This window comes from Salvia miltiorrhiza, chromosome 1 (assembly GCF_028751815.1).
Source record: "Salvia miltiorrhiza cultivar Shanhuang (shh) chromosome 1, IMPLAD_Smil_shh, whole genome shotgun sequence".
NCBI classification, from domain to species: domain Eukaryota; kingdom Viridiplantae; phylum Streptophyta; class Magnoliopsida; order Lamiales; family Lamiaceae; genus Salvia; species Salvia miltiorrhiza.
Genome location: NC_080387.1, coordinates 35,926,022 through 35,948,714, shown reverse-complemented (window position 1 = coordinate 35,948,714; position 22,693 = coordinate 35,926,022). Strand labels below are relative to the sequence as shown.

The following is a 22,693-nucleotide window of genomic DNA, read 5'->3' as shown; positions in this document are numbered from 1 at the left end:
TTTTGGTAGTAATTAGGTCTAAAATGTGGCGACCCACTATATTTTAGATTATACTTTAATTTATTTAAATAAACAACATAATTCTTTAAACCCATTAAATTAAATAAACCTAATTAATTTTAAAAATCCACCTAATTAAAGAATAGATGGAATGCATGTAATTGGACTAGAGCATCAATCATGAAGAAAATAAGTAAAAGAAGAATCGAAAAAAGAATGAATCCACTTTCATGATCTAAATTTGACTCTTTCTACATTTAATTTGATCTCGCTAAAAAAGACATTATTTTTAGATTTTCAAATGCTCCAACAAACACATTGTCAAACGATATTGAAAATATCTTATTCTTCGTCTTTCCCCTTCGGATGCCAACAAATTGAGCATAATATCATCTAAGAATATTGATAAGAAACATGGAAAAAGCAAAATAACAATGGAGAAGCAAAGAAGCCATTGAAGACAAGCAGAGTAGGTTCTGTATTAGATCTGAAATTTCGAATAATATTAAGAAAGACAAGTTACAGTATATATATTCCCTCAAGGAACATACTAGAACACCATCAACAACAAACAGCCTAAAAGCACTAATCCAACAGTACCATGCAATCAGACAAAAACAACTAATGCAAAGGTAAAAGTATAACAGCTATACTTGAACTTTATCCAACAATATCACGTGCTCTCTTCTATGTAAATGGCCTTGGACTTTAGCTTCTTCATGCTGAGATTTAACATGTTGAGTTGGCAAGGAATCTGACGTGGAGGTCAGCTTAGACATGTGGCAATCTTTAACAGGCTCCCTCAATTCGATCGAGGTTAAAGGATAGACACCTAAGGCATTCTTTAAGCGAGAGAAGAATTGCAAACCAAGTGTTTTTGTTAGAATGTCGGCACACTGGTCTTGAGAGGGAACATGTCTAAGATCAATCAAACCAGCTGCCACCTTGTCTCTAACAAAATGAATATCCAATTCTATGTGCTTAGTTCGAGCATGCATAACTGGATTTGAGGCCAAAGAAATAGTACTCATATTATCAACCCATACTACTGGAGTTTTGACTCTGATGGAGAGTTCACCAAGAAGAGAATTTATCCAAGAAATTTCAGCAACAACATGAGCTAAGCTTCTATATTCAGCTTCTGTACTGGACCTAGAGACTACAGCCTGTTTCTTTGAACTCCAAGAAACGATGTTTTTGCCAAGATAAACACAATACCCTGTGGTAGATCTCCTATCATCAATATCAGCAGCCCAATCCGAATCACTGAATCCAGTGATATCAAGGGAAGATCTCTGCAGGTGTATTCCATGATCTTTTGAGCCAGCTAAATACCTTAGAATCCTCTTGACAGCTTTCCAGTGAGAATCAAGAGGAGCAGACATATATTGACTAACCTTGTTCACACAATAAGCAATCTCAGGCCTTGTAATGGTGGCATATTGAAGTGCTCCAACAGTACTTCTATATAATTTACCATCAACCGTACTTCCATATTGAAGTGCTCCAACAGTACTTCTATATAATTTACCATCAACCGTACTTCTTCCATCCCCCTTGGAAAGTTGACAAGAGGATACCATGGGGGTAGGACAGCCCTTGGCTTCAATCATCTTCAATTTTCGGAGTAAATCCTGAATGTAACCAGCTTGACTTAAGTGCATACCTTGTGCAGTGTGAGTTATTTCAATGCCGAGAAAGTGATGAACTTCCCCCAAATCCTTGAGAGAAAAATGAGTATGAAGCTGCTGGATAACATGCTGAATATCAGAAACCACAGATCCAGTAATAAGCATATCATCGACATAGATAAGGAGATATATAACGGAGGAACCACGAACTCTGTAAAAGAGGGAGTTATCTGCTCTGGATTGTGAGAATCCAAGCTTGAAAAGAACAGATTTGATGGTGAGAAACCAGGAGCGGGAAGCTTGTTTGAGACCATATAGAGCCTTGTTTAACTTACAAACCATAGGAGCTGATCCAGAGGTTGGAGGTTCAAAGCCAGGAGGGGGCCGCATATATATTTCCTCTTGTAACTCACCGTTAAGAAAAGCATTATCAACATCCATGTGAGTTACTTTCCAACCAAAATGAAGAGCCAAAGAGAGGATAATTCTGATGGTGGCTGGCTTAACAACAGGGCTAAAAGTCTCGTTGAAGTCAAAACCAGGTTCTTGAGAAAAACCTTGAGCAACAAGACGAGCCTTGTAATGAGATATAGACCTGTCAGCATTTCTCTTAATTTTGAACACCCATTTACAGCCGATGGCATGTTTTCCAGGTGGGAGAGGGCAAAAAATCCAAGTACCCTTCTTAATTAAGGCATAAATCTCAAGATTCATGGCTTTCATCCAAACAGCAACTTTCATAGCATCTGCATGATTTTTAGGCTCAACAAAAAGATAGTCAAAATTATCAGCAACCTGAGAAGTGTAAACTTTGGGCTTAAATGTTCCAACTTTTGAGCGTGTAACCATAGGGTGAGCAGTAACAACAGGAATAGGTTCATTATTAATATTGTTGTTCATATTAGAAGGCACAGAAGCTGGAGATTCGGGTGGAGTGGAAACAGAAGAAGAAGAAGAAGTAGAGGCAGATGATGATGGAGGTGGATGTGGAGATGGTGGTGGTGTAGGCTGTAGTGGAGGAATATGAGGAGGAACAACAGGAATATTTGATGGAAAAGATGGAGATGGAGCAACAGAAGATTGTGATGGAGTAGATGAAGAAGTGTGATAAGGAAAAATGTCCTCATGAAAGATGACATCTCGACTAATGACAAGTTTGCCAGACTGAAGGAGAACCTTATAACCTTTATGTTGGGTACTATATCCAATGAAGGTTCCTGGAGATGACCTGAACTGAAGCTTATGAGAGTTGGATGGTCGAAGGTATGGATAGGATAGACAGCCAAAAACCTTCAGGAGAGAGTAGTCAGGTGTCTTTTTGAAAAGATGCTGATATGGGGAAGAGTATTGGAGAATAGGAGTTGGTGTTCTATTTATGAGAAAAACTGAAGAAGTGAAGGCATCATCCCAAAACTTAGTAGGCAGATTTGCTTGAGCTAAAAGAGATAAACCCATTTCAACAATGTGTCTATGTTTTCTCTCAGCTAAGCCATTTTGTTGAGGTGTATATGGGCAAGAAATGCGATGCAAAATGCCAGTATTTTGGAGAAAAGAGGTTAATCCCTGATACTCACCACCCCAATCTGTTTGGATCATTTTAATTTTAGCAGAGAACTGTGTTTCAACCATGGTTTTGAAGCTTTGAAAAACAGAAAGAACATCTGACTTATGCTTGAGAAGATAGATCCAGGTAAATCTACTATAATGATCTATGAAGGAGACATAATAGCTGTAACCATTTCTGGAAACAACAGGAGCTGGACCCCATAGATCACTATGAATAAGCTCAAGAGGTTTACTGTGTATACTAAGAGAATGGGTGTAAGGCAGTCTATGAATCTTAGAAATACAGCAAGGATGACAAAAAGGAGTGGATTTCATTGATAAGTAAGGAAGATTACAGCTGTGAAGCACCTTCTTTACAATGTCAAAGGAGCAATGTCCTAACCTCCTATGCCAAACATCTAGACTAGAATCAGAATGACTACTGCTACAACTAGAAACAGAAAGAACAGCAGGGACAGAAGCTGGATACTGAGCATCAGTGCTCTTGATTGAAAGAAAAGCCTGATGAGGAGGAGTCTTATGGAGAGAAAACTGGTACAACCCATCTTTAAGTATGCCCTTGAGCAGTATGGCCTTGGTTACCTGATCCTTGACAAGACAAAAGGTTGGATGAAATTCAAAAAAAAGCATTATTGTCACGAGCAAATTGGGAGACACTAAGAAGATTCTTTGTTATGTGAGGGACATGTAAAAGGTCTTTAAGAATGAAGTGCTTAGGAAAAGAAGAAGACTTAAGAACAGAATTTCCAATATGAGCAATATTAACAAGTGAACCATTTCCCATTTGTAAATGCTTACCACCATGATATTCTGAGGCTGAATGCAGAGAGTTAAAGTCATGGGAGACATGATTTGTAGCTCCAGAGTCAGGATACCAAGTTGAAACACTTCCATTGTCAAAGTTAAAATCTGGTACAGAAGCTGAAGAAGGCAGCTGAGCCATGTTCAAACCTGGTTGCTGAGGAAAAGTTTGTTGAAAACTAGGAGGAGGATAGAACTGTTGCTGAGTGGAAGGAGGCCTCGTATTGTTGTTCCTTGACTGTGGAACAAAATTTGATTCAAATCTGTGCCAGCATTTATCAGCAGTGTGGCCTGGGATCCCACAAACTTGACATATTGGCTTGTTTCCACCATATCTACCTCCAGATCTGCCACCTCCTCTGTTGTTTCCACGGCCTCTACCACCAAAGCCTCCTCTATTTTGGTAGTGATTACCTTGGTAGCCTTTGCCTCTGCCTTGGTTTCCATTGGAATGGCCATTTGCTTGAGCTCCAGAAGAAGCAAAATGGGCTGAAGGCTGTGAACCTTCTGCGTTGACAGTTAGTGGCTTTGCAGATTCAACACGACTTTCAAAACTGAGAAGGAGAGAGCTAACATCACCAAGAGTCCAGGCCTCAGGTTTTGAGGTGATAGTAACCATAACTGAGTCATATTCTGAGCCAAGGCCAGAGAGGATGTGCATGATTTGATCATCTTCGCTTACTTGATATCCAGCTGATCCAAGTAAATCGCAGCATGTCTTCACTTTACTAAGGTAATCTCTCATGGCTAGAGTTTCCTTTTTGAGTGTTTGTAGTTGCAGTTTGTACTGCATGACTTTGGCTTTAGACTGATTTGAAAAATTTTGAAGAAGAGACTGCCAGATCTCTTTGCTGGTTTCCAACCCAACGACCATGATCATGGTGCTTTCACTAAGAGATGATTGCAGCCAAGCTGAAAGGAGTTGATCCTGTCGGATCCAAGCTTGAAACTGTGGTAAGGTAGAAGAGGGTGGATCTTCAATGAGATATTTTTCAAGACCAAGACCTCGCACATTTGCCAAGACTTGCTGCTTCCAGATAAGAAAATTGGAATCATTTAATTTGACCGAGATTTGGTTATTTTGGAGAATGATGGGGATATGTGCTTGTGCTGTTTCAGCCATGATGTTGACTTATCACAAGGAAGAGAACAAGGAAAAGAAAAAGGAGAGAGAGAAATATCAAGAGACAGGTCCTTAATCGACCTGCTCTGATACCATGATAAGAAACATGGAAAAAGCAAAATAACAATGGAGAAGCAAAGAAGCCATTGAAGACAAGCAGAGTAGGTTCTGTATTAGATCTGAAATTTCGAATAATATTAAGAAAGACAAGTTACAGTATATATATTCCCTCAAGGAACATACTAGAACACCATCAACAACAAACAGCCTAAAAGCACTAATCCAACAGTACCATGCAATCAGACAAAAACAACTAATGCAAAGGTAAAAGTATAACAGCTATACTTGAACTTTATCCAACAATATCACGTGCTCTCTTCTATGTAAATGGCCTTGGACTTTAGCTTCTTCATGCTGAGATTTAACATGTTGAGTTGGCAAGGAATCTGACGTGGAGGTCAGCTTAGACATGTGGCAATCTTTAACAAATATTACATCCAGCCATTTGAAAATCAAATCATCCAAGACTTTCGCCACACATCATAAGAAAGATTGCACGAACACAATAGATGATGAATGTCCTCCAAAGGATAGGTACAAAAATACACATTTTATCTTGATCATCCAAAATAATCCCCCTTTTTTTCAAAATTATTTCTAATTGGAACTCTATTTTGTATAGCCTTCCAAAGAAAAGAAGAGACATTACTTGGAACACCTTTGCACCACAATTTAGCCAACATCGAGTCCACATTTTCCACTGCAAAGAGCGCTTTGAAAAGGGAGTTGTAAATTGATTTTGTTGAAAAAATTCCATCGGCCAAGCTTTTCCAAATAAATGATTTCGGCTCCAATTTGTTCATGATATACCTGCAAAGAAGACACCATAACTCCAAGAATTCTTTCATTTCAATTGAATTAAACACTCTCACCTTTAAAACCTCAAACCCAATAATTATTTCTCCTATTTTTTTTTTTTTTGAAGAGAACGAGTGAAATCTTATTTATCACAAGAACAAGGGGTATGGAGATGACCCACCACAAAGGCCGGAGGTTCATTCCAATCATGATGTGACGACAAATCTCTCGCAGCTTTCGCCAAACCGTGGGCGATAATATTTTGATCACGCCGAACATGTCTTAAACAGAAACCCGGAAGCGTGGAAAGTTCCTCCCGGCAGAAATTAGCAAGAAGACCAAACTCAGAAATGTTCTTTCTACCAGAAATAATTTCATCACAAGCACGCTTACTATCAGATTCCACGATCCTACTAACATATCCAAGGCGTTTTATCCAAGAAAGAACCTCCTTGATGCCCAGAACTTCACATTCATCAACACTCCTCATGCCCGGAATTTTCAGCGAGGCGCCAGTGAGAAAGTTGCCGCTGTGGTCTCGGAAAACCAGACCAAGCCCCATCGCATTATCAGCCTCGAAGAAGGCAGCATCCACCCCACAAAGAACATCTCCCTCCGGTAAGTCGTGCCAGCCCAAGCAAACATCGGAAGAAGAAGGAGCAGAATGCTGTCTGGTGCCCCGAGCTCTCGCCAAAAGCCAATCTTGACGGTAAATATTTATATTCTTCACTTTACAATTTTTTTTTGTATCGACAACTTAAAAAGAGCATAAAATTTATCCCTCAAAACAACCCCTCCTTCAACCCAAGGATCTTCCCAAAAACAAGCAACTTTCTCTTCTCCTAACGAAAACAATAAATTTGGACAAAATATTTCCCCCTTAAACCCATCCCATTCCTCTATCACATAAATTTCAAATTATTCATACACCCAATGATCTCATCGTTACCCAAAGCACCATATCCTGTGACAGGTATACTATATAGGTTCGTTGAATTCGTAAACTTCTTGTGAATACTACTCCCTCCCCCGTCCACGAAAAGTATGACACTTTTGTCCTAAAGTATGACACTTTCTTTTTCTGAACATTGATCCACATCTTTTTCTTATCTTTTATCCTTATAAATACTCTTTATTCACAAAAAAAAACTACCATCAATTCAATCTCAACCATTCATTACAAAAAATGGTGGGACCATTTCTGCACTATATAAAAATCACCACCAGTTTTATTAAAACATGTGCCCACCAAAAGTATTATATTTTTGGCAGACGAAAGGAGTATTTATTAACAACTTTTATTTATAAATTTAATGTAATGACCCGACTTTTAATTGAGGATTTAATTCTTCTAATGACTTATTTAAGAATTTATTATGATAATTAGGGTTCGGCATCCATTAATAAAATACAGACTTATATGAATTTGATGATTTATATACATGATGATTTATTTTTATTTTATTTTCAACGAGTGACGCTCAAAATATATTTTGAGTCCATTAATTTATTAACGATTATTTAACATTGAAGTGTTAATTATAGATCTTTTAATTGATTGTTAAAGTGAGCCTATGCGATTATTTAATTTATTTAAATGGCAAGCTCAATTAGATTTTATACTTCAAATGAGGAATTTGGCTTATATGTATTAACGTAAGTTTCGGACTACATAATTATTGAATTGGGCTCAAAAGTTTATTTAATTATTTCTTCTTTAAAGCCAACCCCACTACTTCACCATTTTCACACCACCATATTCAACTACTACAAACCATTTTCATCAGCAAGATTTACGAGACAAAAATTCCACAAGCATGCTGAAGAAAGTCCATATTCATACTTATCAAGCTGAAGAGAAAGTCCATGTTCATACTAAAGCTGAAGAATTTTCACGATCCTCACCACCCCATTTTTCTTTTATAACCTACACCATTCTTCACCCAAACCTCACCACTTCACCATTTCTAAATTCTGCAGTCTCAATTTCACACAGCAAGTTAAGGTAATAGAATGAGGATATTCATCTCTTTCAATTTATTTTTTTCACAACTGACGTTTCTAATCTTAGTGATAAACAAAATCTGTAGAAATAAATATCTTCCACCACACCTATTCAAGGTATTCCCCTTTTATCCAATATATCAGAGAACCACCAAACGAGAATGATCCAAAAGAAAAATTTACATGTATTAACGTATGAACTGAAATTTACAGTATTTGATTTTTGCTCAAATCCTATGTGCTAAGTGTTCGACTGAATTTGAGGCTTGAAACCTTTGAAGGGGGGGCTGACCCTGCTGTGTGTGTGTGAGTCGAGATCAGAGGGAGGCGGCAGCCGCGGTGGCTCGTCGCCGGCGACGGAGCGGCGGCGGTGAACCTGCCGTGGTTCCGATCTGCCAAGAAGGGGAAGAAGAGAGGGTTTTTAGCTTCAAGTTTAAAAAAGGAAAGAAGGGGAAAATGATAGAAGATAGGGTTTACCTGGGTTGTCGGCGGCTGCGGCTGCGGCTTCGCCGGAAATCGGAGGGAGACAAGGACGACGGCGGCGGTAGTCATTAGGGCTGCTGGACCGGCCGAAAGAGGGGAAGGCGGCGGCGTTTTACGTCGTACGTCGGCCCAGAGAGAGATTGAGACGAGGGAGATGGAGATGGCGGCCGTGTGGCCGGAGATGAGGACCAGGCGGCGGCGCATCGCAGTGGTGGTGTCTGCCGCCTTGTTCCGTCATTCTTGAGAGAGAGAGATGAACGATAGCGGCCGAGAGAGCGAGAGAGATAGAGGAGAAGAGAGGGAGACGAGAGATGCCGAGGGAGAGCAGGGCGCCGCTCGTCGGCGGCGCCGGGCAGACGTCCGAGGGAAAGAGAGGCGCAGCTTCCTTGTGTGTGTGTTTGTGTGTTTGCGTTTGATGAAGGGAGGAAGAGAAGGGGATAGGGTTGGCTTGTTGGGCTTGTTGTTGGGCCGAGACTTGGGCCAATTTTATTACTTGTTGTTGGGCCGAGACTTGGGCCGATTTTGTTAAGTGTTTGGGCCCTTATTTAATTAATTGATGGGCTTAGATTTAAATGTTTGGGCCTTATTCAAAGAAAAATATGATGGACTTAATTTATCTAATTAATTTGGGCTTATATATCCATTTAAATTATTTGAGCTCTTAATTATTAATTTAAATTGAGCTTGATTAATTTAATTATATATTAACCTTTAAATTAATTAAATAAATAGAGTTCCTTTAATTCAAGTATTTATAAATGGACTTTAAAATAAAATATTTTGAGTTAAACTCTTATTTAAATTAATTCTTTTCAAATGACTTATTAATATGGATTATTTGAAAATGATTAAATTATTTTAAGTATGAGAAAGAATGATCTATGATGACATAATTTGTTTATGTAATATTGTTTGATTTGTTGTTAAAAGATGGAATATTTGACTTGATGACGTAAATAGAACGAGTTATGATTAATGCGCATGTTGATGTTCGAATAAATAGTTCGAACCTAAATGATAGTTATGTGATAAAATGTTTTGAGTTTAAGGTTTTGAATGAGACAAGATTAATATGGATGCTAGAACCCTAAAATCATTAAAGAAGATAGTTTAGTTTAGAGATCAATCTTCCTGTCTTTCACGACTTCTTCTCGAACTTATCGATTCTTCGTCAATAAAGGTCCAGGCGGGAAGTGATAGCTAAAAAGGGAAGTAACTCTACGCCCGTTGTGGGAACGAATAAGGTGGGCTTTCTTAAAACACGTATATAGAGATCCCCTGGATACAGGCCTCTTATACGAAATGAAATGAATGACATGATATAACTGTGATATTTCAAATGATGAATGATTATTATGAAATGAAATGTTTATGGAAATGATTAATTGATGAATGGTTCTTATGAAAGGAAAGGAAATGTTTATGAAATGATTGTCTGCCAAAAATGTTTATGTTTTATGTATGTATCCTATCTGTGTTGGTTCGCCAACTATAAAGGAAATCGAATTCGGACCCTACGCTAGACGAAGGTTTGCTAGTAAGGGTTAACGTGTACACTCATGGAGACTGTGTGTCGCTTGCGACCGGTCTTAGCGTCCGTGGAAGGAGGCCTCATTCCCGGCGTGTAAAAGGAACAGATATGGATCATATAGACTGAAAATGGGATGGCCATCCAACTTTATGAAATGAAAGAAAATGTTTAGTAAGCACATGTCCTTCAAGTAAAACCCTGTGTGTTACTGTTGGCAGTACAATAAATGATATAAAATGTTATATTTCCGGCATATGTTCACTGAGTATTTTTACTCAGCCCTGCATGTTGTTTTCCCTAATGTGCAGGTTGAGCGGGTGATGGAATGGAGTGGAGCTGAGCGGATGTACCTTTTGACATAGAACAATATTGTAACCTTGAGTATACATCTTCATATGTATAACTCACACGTATTTCCGCTGAAAGACACTCTGATTATGATAATGTTTTATTTTAAGTATGATACTCTTTTGTTGAGTAATCCACTTCGACGGGCCTTCCCGAACGAATGTCTTGATTTTGCCCAAGTGATCAGTTATGATCCTAGTGTTATATAATAAATGTCTCTTTTCGTAAAATGTTTGATTGTTAAGTAAATGCCCCTTTCTTTCCCCGCTTCTTAATCCCCTTCCCGAGTCATAACCCCGGTTAAACCATCCTTAGGGATTTCGGGCTGTGACATTTAAATACATTCAAATATTTAATAGATACCTCATACGTCTCATTACAAATGTTTCACTTTCCATAATTGGACGTCTCATTCCTTTTTTGACAATATATTATCTACTTTCTACATGTTTCTTAATTTTCGTGCCCAAAAGTAATGAAATATTTATAATGGGATGGATGAAGTATTACTATATGAATTTGAGACAAGAACACATAGTAGAGTCACATTTCAATCGAATTTGTAATATACAAATAGTTGATAAACTCTTTGAACATGTAAATAAAAAAAAAATCAAAGAAACATGCTTTTTAACCTATTTTTTTTGTTACAACTTTATTTATCTTTTAAAACTTGTTTCAATAAATTATTAAATATTATCACGTTAAAATATAATATTTTAATTTATAAATATTATTTAAGTAATTTTTCATGAAAATTCGACGGAGTAGGCTGCTCAGTAGTTTTATATATTATCGTGTTTTTGTTTAGGCAATATATTATCGTGTTTTATTCGCATGTAATGTAGACAAATTCTTCAATAAATTCGAGGGTTGGAATGTCTAGACCCGTAACAAAACACACCTACAAATTAACAGAATAAGTCATCGGAAGTTTTGGGGAAAAATTATTCCTCGATAATTGTGAGGATTAAATGAAACCCTTGTTTTTTTCAAAGAAAAATGAAACCCTTGTAGTAAGAGTCAACCCTTCTAAAATAAATTCAAATTTATACCGTAAGAAAAAAAATCCAAATTTAATTTTAGTAACTTGAGGGCGAGAGGAACTGGTTTCCCCCTCTGCCGGAGGTTCTCCGGCTTGACGTGGACGTGGCCTTTGACGAGGGGGGCCAGCGGCTGGGAGCGGGGTTTATCCTGCGCGACTCCGGGGGTGCGATTGTAGCAGCAGCCTGCCAGCGCATCTGCTACTCACCCACGGTGCTCCTCGGCTAACTTCATGCCCTTTTACTTGCTATCGAATTCTGCATCAAATTTGATTACGGACCGGTTGTTGCCTTTACGGACTCCCTCCTGGCCATTCATGTGCTTCAAGATGTGACCCATGGGTCTGACTCCCTCTGTAATGAGTACTGGGAGGCATTCGAACAAGCGACGGAGAAAGTTGTGCTTGTGTTCTTTCACGTTCGACGTGAAGCTAATCGAGCTGCCCATGAGTTAGCTCGTTTTGCTTTTTGCGTTCATGATGTAATGATCTGGAAGTCGGGCTTCCCACCCTGGCTCATAGATATTGCTCTCTCAGATTTACAGTAATCAAATTTTCTTCTTGTTCAAAAAAAAAAAAAAAAACTTACACCGCACCCACTGACGTAATATCTTGCACATAGGGATAGGGATGTCAATCGGGTACGACGGGTACGGATAATGACTATTTATATCCATACCCACGAACTAAATGGATTGTGATTTTTAACCACGAAATTATCCATGGATATCAAATGATATCCAAACCCGCCATCCGCGGATACCCGCTACCCGTCGGGTATTCGCGGACCCGCTATCCGGCGGGTATCCGTCACCCGCTATCCGTCGGATACCCGTGAAATAGAATTTAAATATAAATTTATAACAAATTTAATACAAAAAAAAAATCAACACAAATAAAATAGTTCAAATATATTTTAAATTTAAAATGTGGTGGCCCATATCTAATATGTAAATCTAAAGTCCATATTTTAAATATATTTTGTGGGTATTTCATAGATATTTGACGGGTATTTTTCGCGGGTAATCGGGTTTCACGGATATGGATAGTAAGTATCCAAAGCCATACCCACGAACTAAATGGATAGTGAATTGCAATCACGAAACTATCCGTGGATATCAAATGCCTCTCAAACCCACCCTAGTAGCTTCGGATTTTCACGGATATCTGTTACCCGCGGGTAGATTTCCATCCCTACTTGCACATGCCATTTCTCCCAAATTAATTATGAAAATTAACTACTTTTATTATTTATAATAGGATTAATAATACTTAAATTTTTATTTTTAATCAAATGTATATTTTAATAAAGAAATAATAATGTTTTATCTTTTTAGAATTTGACCTTTGAGACGCTCAAAATTCATTGGCAAATAATTTGATTGTTTGAATTTTAACGGGCAACTCGAATATACAGTTGAAAAGCTCTTCACGCTATCTTTATCTTTCTAATAATAGTTATGTTGTTGAGTTTTGATTATTGAAAGTGGTTAAAAAATAGCATGAAAGTTGATGTCATGAAACTCTATATTTTTTCATTTTCGGTGGCCAAAATCCAACAATATGAATATATTAGAGAGCTATTATTAGAATATTTTTAACTAGGGGTGAGCAAAATATCCGAAACCCGAATATCCAATCCGAAATTTAAACTTTGGTTCGGATTAATCGGATCTTCGGATCAGATCGAATCGAATTTTAAGTAATTTTCGAATTTTCGGATCAGATCGGATCAGTACTTTTAAAATCCGAACTAATCCGAAATCCGAATTCTATTTAATCTATATATATATATATATATATATATATTATTTAATTTTTTAATTTGAAATTTTGAATTATTGAATTATTGAATAATATATATATATATATATATATATATATATATATTATTTAATTTTTTTTAATTTGAAAATTTGAATTATTTAATTTTGTATATTGTCTTATTTGTTAGGTGTGTGTATTTTGATTTTTTATTTTTTTTTTTTTTGTCTTTTTGAATTTTCGGATTTTTTCGGTTCGGATCGAATTTCATCCGAAAACTTCGGATTTTTGCATTCGGATCTACAGATTATATGGTTCGGATTGGATTTTATTTTCTTCAAACTTTGGATTTTTGAATCGGATCGGATCAGGCAAAAATCTGATCCGTAATTCGAATGCTCACCCCTATTTTTAACGGTACCTTTGAATTGTCAATCAAATTCCAGACAATCAAGTTATTAATCGAAAAATTTTGGAGCCAGGTCAAATTTCAAAAAGTTAAAAGTATATGTAATTTTTGATTATAAAGTAAATGGGTATTAGCTTGTAAATGCTCGAACTTTTTTTCATTTTCTGATTTTGCACTCTAACTTTAAAATCTGCCTATAAATTCATGAATTTTGTATTCTTTCTGATTTTACATTCAGCGAAGTTTTACCCCCAAATCGTTATTGACATCCGAATCCCTACAATTACATGTTTTAGCTCCCAAATTGACAACAAATTTACCTGATCCATTATGCACTTCAAACTTCCTTCTCAATCCGATTGTCATGTCAACAACGATTTGGGGTAAAAAAAAAAAATCGACGAGTGCAAAAATAAATAGGCAGATTTTAAAGTTGAGTGTAAAATCAGAAAATAGGAAAAGTTCGAGTATTTACTGATCAATACTCCAAAAATAATTTTAGTTAAAAATTAAAATGTTAAGTATAATTTTGTATATTTATATGTAATTAATTACCAAAGACTGAAGTGATCGAAAGATTAGGTAAAATTTTCACTATTTATATTCGATAATATTTTGTATGATGGAGAAGTAAAAATTGGAATTCCACAGTAATGTAATACGCGTCACGGTACGAATAATTAAAGTCAACATTATTTAATTTGATTTCCTTTTTTGGATGCAAAGCTCCATATTTTTATGACGTGCTGTTCTTTTTTCGTTTGGATCGCGTGTGCCTAAAGTCTATATATTTATTAGGCATAAATATTTGTGATATTCGATGAGCAAATAATAGTTTTGTTATTAAAGCAATTTTGTTATATGAAAGCTACATAAATAACATCGCTTATGGAGTATGTGTCTAGAGGTATTGCTAATTATATGGTACAACGTGACTTAATTGAATCAATATTGCAAATTTTCAACTTATGAAAGGATCTCGCTATCTCGGTACCAATATTGGTTAATTTTGTACGGAAATTATCTATACAGAGAAGAATTAGCATTTGCAATTAGGGATGGCAATCGGGTACAACGGGTACGGATAGTGACTATCCATATCCATATCCACGAACTAAATGGATAGTGGTTTTTACCCACGAAACTATCCATGGATATCAAATGGTATCCAAACCCGCTACCCGTGGATACCCGTTACCCGTCGGGTATCCACGAACCCGCTATCCAACGGGTATCCGTCACCCGCTATTCGCCGGATACCCACTATCCGCCGGATACCCGCCACCTACTATCCGTCGGATACTCACAAAACAAAATTTAAATATAAATTTACAACAAATTTAATAGAAAAAAAAATCAACATAAATAACATAGTTCAAATCCATATGTTGAAATCCACAAAGAACAATGTTTAAATTCAAATTCATCAACTAAAATATAAAATCCAACAAAATTCTATAATTGCTCAAAATATATATTCAAAGCCCATATTTTATGGAATTTTTTGTGGATATAAAATTTGACGGGTAATTCACGGATAATTAACGGGTAATTGGCGGGTATTTTTCGCGGGTAAACGGGTTTCGCGGGTATGGATAGTAAGTATCCAAACTCATACCCACGAACTAAATGGATAGTGAATTGCAACCACGAAACTATCCGTGGATATCAAATGGTATCCAAACCCACCCTAATAGGTTCGGGTTTTCGCGGATATCCGTTACCCGCGGGTAGATTGCCATCCCTATTTGCAATGATGCAATGTTCGAGAAACATTTTAATATTTATTTATATATAAAAAATTAATATCAATTTAATTATTATATGTATAAATATAATTAAAAATAATAATTTTAATTAAATATATTTAAACTGAATATAAAAAAATAAAATATAAAATTAATATTATGGAAAAACAAAAAAAAATTAGAGCATAAAATAAGTTAAAGGAATAAAAGTAAAAATAGAAATGAAATAAGAAAAAGATTTATTCCGAAAAGTGAGAGAGGAGAGAGAATTTTATTAAGTTTTTCTTTTGAGAATATACTTTTTTTAAGTTTTAATCTTTGAATAAATATAATTTTTATATTTTAAATTCAATATTTACATAAAATATATCACATTAAAGATCTTGTTGTGATCTTTAATTTAATATACATATTAAATATTTGGTAATTAGTGAAATTTCAAAATTTTAGAATATAAATAAAATAAAATAAGAAGTCAAAGAGAGAGAAAATAAAATAAAAACTATATAATTTACAAATCAACGTTCAATATTATTATAATTGCAAAATTATCATTCAATTTTGAAAGTGAATTAAAATTGATTTTAAATTAAAAATTGTCCTAATATATTATAGATATAATAGGTCGCAGAGAAAGCTAAAATTAAATATGATACTTACATTTTTTCTCTCTCTTTCAGATGCACATCAAATTCTTATATTACGCTTTGAATAGTTGAAATTTTGACGTTTTTGGTATAAAAGATATTGATGAAATTCACATTTTTGAGTAAATTCGATACTATTTGTTGGTGTAAATAATATTTTGAATGTATGTAATCAATATCTAATATTTTTGAGAACATAAAAAAATATGTACAAAAATATTAAAAGGACATCACACATGTCCTCCTATCATACTCCACTAGTACACATGTCCCATTTGATCCCTCTCCTCACATGCAAAACTAGTACTCTTAATTTATTAATAATAAATACTAATTGTACATTGCGATGCCTAATTTTCTCCTTTTGGACACTATACATAATAATTACATTTATACTATTTTTAAGGAATTAATAAATAGCAATTGGACTTGGTAAATGTGTATTACATTCTCAATACGCAATTATGTGAAAAAAGGGTTATTCACATTTTAGAAATTACCGCGAAACAATGTTCATTAATGGGATTAATTAATATTTCAACGTTCATGATAAAAATAGTCAATTAGTCAATTCCAATTACCATCACTACAAATCTAAAAAGTTGGCCTTTCACCAAACTGATAATTATACTCTGTCACTTGAAATCTCCCAACACATTCACCCAAACAATAATTTAGTCTCAAAAGTCACTAATATTCTAAAAATCGATACCAAAATAATCGTTCATCTTGTCACGCATATTAACATTTTTACACAATTGATACTATAACGAGTAAAACACATCAAATATAACATACAACGCACAAATACATCAATGTATGCTATTACTTACCTACTGCATTATAACATTATTACTGTGTATCATATCAGAAATAAATTTAACAATTAACGATAACTATACGCATAGATTTGGTGCATTATCGGGACTTAGCCTAATGATATGTTGTTTGATCAAATATATTTGAATCAATATTTAGTTTTGGGATTGTGGGAGGTAAGATTAATTTGGTCTCTCCCTATAATAAATTAATCTCATGTGAATTTAAATTTGTTGAGTCTCAAATTAATTTAATATGGAGAAATTGAATGTCTCCAAAGTATTTCAATTCTTAAAAAATCAACCACAGGTGACTCTAAACTAGGCGCATAATGCGCAAGTGTATGGGCTACAGAATTTGGCGCTGCCAAGAGTGAATCAGTATAGACGACAAAGGTGTTGTTTCCTGCCATAACTTCCACTAACATTGGATTAGAAGAATCTGAAGTTCTTCTCGCAATCAGCATCTCTAATCACAATCCCCACTCCAAAAGCTCTTGCTTTCGAATCGTGTTGTGCATCAACGTATGGAGGCCAAAAAATCACTAGTTTTAATTAAGCATGTATTCCCCCATCCTACTTAGGTGCTCCATTTTGAAATGTTCTATTTTATCCTTATTTATTGCGTCACATATTTTCACAATATATGAAGTCAAAGAAAGTTTGAAGACAATTTAAATTAAGAAAGTAAATTATAAGAGCATCCACAATACATTTCTCAAAAATTTTACTCCTAAAAATACTCCTAAAGTCTTTCCTAAATTATTTTTAACCCCTATTTTACAATTGCACACAACAACTCTTTTATTTTTCATTATCTATTTTATGAATTTAGGATTAGATTTAGGGAGGGGGTTGTAAATTAAGGATTAAATTTGGGGGGTGTAAATTTTTTTGTGGGCCCAACTTAATATAGGTGATCTGTTTTGCTGTTGGATGATCATTTTATCTCACTTTTTATTATTTTAGCTCAAATTTAAAATTAGGATTACTTTTAAAAGATCTAGTGTGAATGCTCTAATATGAGACATACTAAAAATGAATAGAGAACTAATTTTGAAGGATAAATAGGTAATATTTTTTTAGTTACCATTCACACACATCAATAATCAAGTTCTTTAAATACGCTTAAATTTCAATTTATAAATTACAGAGAAAATATCTTATCAATTAAATTACACTTCATTATCTCAAACGAATAATATTATGAGACACAATTTCATTCAATTTCTTTTAATTATCATCCTAAAATTTATTAAAAAGAAAAGCCCCTGAATAAATAAGTTATTGTCCCTTTGGGACATTAAAGGTGGAGACCTCCTCGGTCCTTCTTCAAGTAAAAAAAATAATGTAATTAATTAAGAAAAAGTAAAAAAAAGTTAGTAGTAGTAAATTGATTTAGTTATTAGGGCGTAATTAAATTAGTAATTGTGCATGAATAAAGAGTTGTAGATTGCCAGCTGTCCAGCCATGGATGAGTGATTGCGTAACCCAGGCTGCTCCTCGTCTCGTCTCGTCTCGTCTCGTCCATGACCACGCCTTTCTCTACAAAACCCCAAAACCAAAACCATCACCCACCACTTAACTCTCTCATTCGTATTCCACACTTCACTCACAACACAACCCCGCTTTCCTCAGACACAGTGAGAAAATTGTGTGAATCATATGCCGCGGGTTGCGGAGGGCTGAGTTGATATGGCCAAGAGCGGGGTGTTCGAAGGGGATCGGGTGATGGTGGTCAAGGCCGTGGAGTTGAGGAAGGAGCTGCAGAAGCTGTTGAGGGCGATTGTGGAGGAGGACGACGTCAATCTGGAGGCGCTCGATAGGGCGCAGCAAATGCTCTTGCTGTTGAAGGAATTGAAGCTCAAGAAGACGGCTGATTTGGAGCTCCGCCGTCAGGATGTCATCCCCGCCACGGTGCCGGAGGAGTTCAAGTGCCCGCTCTCCAAGAAACTCATGAGGGATCCCGTGATTCTTTCCACCGGAGTGGTTCGTTCTCGACTCTCTCTCTCTCTCTCTCTATGAAATTATGATTGTGATCTTGTTTCTGAGTTACGATTGTTCATTTGATTTGGTTGGAATTGTGTGTGTCATAGCCCTTCTTGTTTTTGGATTGGGATTGCCAACTCGATTCGGTTGGAATTGTGTGCGTGAAATTATGCTCTGTCTTCTTGTTTTTGGGTTATGATTATGAACTTGATTAGGTTGGAATTGTGTGGTGTGTGTGTGAAATTATGGTATGTCAATGTCTGTGTTGCGGCGTTTAGTTTGGCCCTTCTTGTTTCTGGATTGTGATTGTCAACTTGATTCGGTTGGAATTGTGTGTGTATGTGTGTGAAAATATGGTATGCTAGTGTGTGTTCTTGTTTCTGTTCTGGGTTCCGAGAATTGTGGAATTTTTTGGAATTGCGTTGTTTATGTTATCGAGTTTGAAATGTTGATTATCGAAAAAAGATGGAAATTCCTATGGGGTTGATTGGATTCATTTTTAAGATTGATCACATTGATTTTCTAGATCAGCATATTGCCCTACTTGATCTTATATATTTGTCTTTCTAATTTCTTGGTCGGATTAATCAAATATATTTGAACTTTTCTGTTAGGTTTTATTGAATGTCGATTCTTAATGAATTCGCCTTAAAATTTATTAGCAATGAAAGCATATTGCCCTAGACTCTAGTTGATCTTTTAATTCTGTGATGTTTTCCAGATATATTTGTTTTTCTCCTACTGTAATTTCTCTGTTCCCTCATTTCTTGGTGGGATTAATAAAATATATCTGAACGTTTCTGTTAGATTTTATAATAAAGTTGCCTTGAAATTTGTCAAGAATGGGGCGTTGAACTTGTAGAAGATCCGTTTCTATGAATCTTTTTTTTTTTTTTTTTTTTTTTTTTTTTTTTCCTGGTTGCATTTTCTTGAATGTGGATATGTGAGTGTTGGTTCTTGATGAATGGTTGAATTCTGGCAGACATATGATCGTCCCTTCACCCAAAACTGGCTTAAATCTGTTTCCATGAATCTTTGGTTGGTTTTAATTTATTTTTTCTTGTTGCGTTTTCTTGAATGTCGAGATCTGAGTGTTGTTTCTTGATGAATGCTCGAATTTCCGCAGACATATGATCGTCCCTTCATTCAAAACTGGCTTAAATCTGGGAAGAGGACATGCCCTAAAACTGAGCAGGTGCTGTCACACACAGTTCTCATACCGAACCACTTGATCCGTGAAATGATAACGAATTGGTGCAAGATTCGTGGGATCGAGCTGCCAGAGTGCAAGTATAATGACGAGGAGGCCTACTCTGAGGAAGACCAAGAGGCATTCAAATCTCTGCTGGAGAAGATGTCATCCACATTGTTTGAACAGAAGGAAGCTGCTAAAAAATTGCGCCAACTGACAAAACGAACGCCTTCAATCCGGGTGTTATTTGCTGACCGTGAGAATGCTGTGTCACAGCTGGTGGCTCCATTCGCTCAACCCAACATCCAGGATCATCCAGATCTGCAGGAAGACATCATCACGACGATCTTGAACATCTCCATCCACGACAACAACAAGAAGCGCGTTGCAGAGACGCCTACCGTGATTCCTATTCTGAAGAATGCAGTGACGTCAGGGACTGCGCAGATAAGGAGCAATGCAGCTGCAGCCCTTTTCACGTTATGCGCCCTCGACTCAAACAAGGAGATGATTGGGAGGTCGGGTGCCTTGGGACCCCTCATCACACTATTGGATGAAGGGCATGATATAGGAATGAAAGACGCCGCTTCTGCGATCTTCAGCATGTGCATTCTCCTTGAGAATAAGGCGAGAGCAGTGAGTGAAGGTGCGGTTAGAGTTATCATGAAGAAAATCGAGGACAGAATGCAGGTTGATGAGCTGCTGTCGATTCTTGCAATGCTTTCGACCAACCAGAAGGCGATTGAGCAGATGATCGAGCTCAATGCAGTCCCCACCTTGCTCAGCATCATAAGGGAGTCCACCTGTCCACGCAATAAGGAGAACTGCGTGGCCATCCTGCACACGCTCTGCTATAGTAACCGGAGCATGTGGAGGGAGATGAGAGAGGAGGAGCGTGAGCATCGCACACTATCTCAGCTGGCTGAAGACGGCACTTCTAGGACCAAGAGGAAGGCCAATGCAATTCTTGAGAGACTGAACAGAGCTGCCAACATCAACCACAGCGCGTGAACGCCTCCTCCGCACATATATACTCTGTAAATTCTGCAACTCCCCTAAACGATCAAGGTATCTCGTGGTCATTTTTACCCTTGTGCATAATTACGTTTTGATCTCCGGTGCTACGGCTTATAGTTGTGAATAATTCATTACAATGGCAAGTTTTTTACTGTGAAGGAAGTTTGATGGATGCAACACGTAGTTGATGAGTAATTGAATGGTTGAAGTTTTTAAGACATATCACATGAGACTTGAACATAGGTGGTAGGCTTTGGCTTTGCTACAGATTCTTCGTCTCCGATATTTTTCTTTGTGGTCCATCCAAAATGCCACCAAACTTTTCTGTTTTTGGTCTTTGCCAAACACGTCCTTGGAATATACGAATCTACCTTTTAGGGAACGATCAAACACCTTTAGCGGTGATGAAAGAATTTTGGAATTAGTTCCATCTCACTTTTCTTCTTCACCAATCTCTTCTTTGCTACTTTTGTTGCTAAAATATCTTTTCTCCATACCCTTAAAACTTAGTGATATTTGGGATCCTCTGTTCAAATTTTAATTCCTCGATTTTCCATCTAAAAAGAATAAAGAAACATTTCAGTTATTACATCATTATTTTAGGTATATCTGTGAGTGATCTAATAGATGAAAGATGAATTGTAGTTTCTATTTAGAATTTTTGATGCTCCAATATGAAGAAAAATTAGTGTGTCAATAAATGATGTTTGGTGGGCTTTTTTTTTGATAGAATGTTTGGAGTTTATTATTCGGTAGTGTGTTTGTATACATAGTTGTATGTGTAAAGAAGAATGGAAGTAATATTTGATTAATAAAATATAATAAATATCGGAGTCGCAAAAGACAAAGTCTGCCACCTCAGAGAACACATGGAAAACTGGGTGCAATGGGTGTGTGTATGCACATTAATTTGTTTTTTGATTGAAATTTACTTATTTTGTTAAATATTTTTACATTTTTAGTATTAAAGGAATGAATTCAAATATGAGATTGACAAAGAAGAGCTGACCTCCTCATTTGGGTTTATCGCTATTTTCCAATTAAAGACAACTCATCGAGATAATAATAAAACAAAAATGGATGTTGCGTTGCGCCAAAAATAGAAAACAAAAGTAAAGACGAACGCTAGAATTATTATGGATATGCTTTCCCCATATTAGTAGAAAGAAGGCAAAAAATAAACAAAATAGTAGTAATTCATAATTGTGACATATAATTTTCAATTGTTGTTTTCAAAGAGACCCACTGATTAAATTGAAGTGAAAGAAAAAGGGGTCTACCATGTGTGACTCAGTGCAGAAACTTGATTTTTGCGTTGCATTAACTTTTTGTGCCCATATTTTCGTAGAAATTTTTCATTTTAACATCTCTTCTCGCTACAAATTTACAATTTTAGTTTCTCTAAATTATTCTTCTGCGTGCATCCTTGTTCAAACTTATAATGTTATATTTACGAATTCAATTTTTTTTTGAGTTGTACTCCCTCGGTCCCATTAAAGTTGGCAACATTTCTATTTTGGGTGTCCCACTAAAGTTGGCCACTTTCTAAAAATGGCAAAAGTTTACTTTAATTAAGTCAACAATTACTCACTAATTTGGTCAACAATTGTATGCCACTTTTTAAAAATGCCAAAATTACTTTAATTAAGTCAACAATTACTCACTAATTTGGTCAACAATTGTAGGCCACACTCTATTAAAACATATAACACTCAATTTCTT

General features: G+C 36.1%; 1 protein-coding gene and 1 non-coding gene across 2 annotated transcripts; one reads left to right on the top strand and one right to left on the bottom strand.

Annotated features, from left to right (window-relative positions):
* Nucleotides 1-4,544: 4,544 nt before the first annotated feature.
* Nucleotides 4,545-4,683, bottom strand: LOC131007409 (small nucleolar RNA Z247). Its single transcript, XR_009096111.1, has one exon. It is a non-coding gene; the product is annotated as a small nucleolar RNA Z247 (small nucleolar RNA).
* Nucleotides 4,684-18,212: 13,529 nt separating this feature from the next.
* Nucleotides 18,213-21,191, top strand: LOC131022909 (U-box domain-containing protein 9-like). Its single transcript, XM_057952454.1, has 2 exons — nt 18,213-18,762; nt 19,889-21,191. Exons 1-2 carry the CDS (start codon nt 18,469-18,471, stop codon nt 20,963-20,965), a joined length of 1,371 nt encoding a protein of 456 aa, XP_057808437.1. The 5' UTR covers nt 18,213-18,468; the 3' UTR covers nt 20,966-21,191.
* Nucleotides 21,192-22,693: the final 1,502 nt, after the last annotated feature.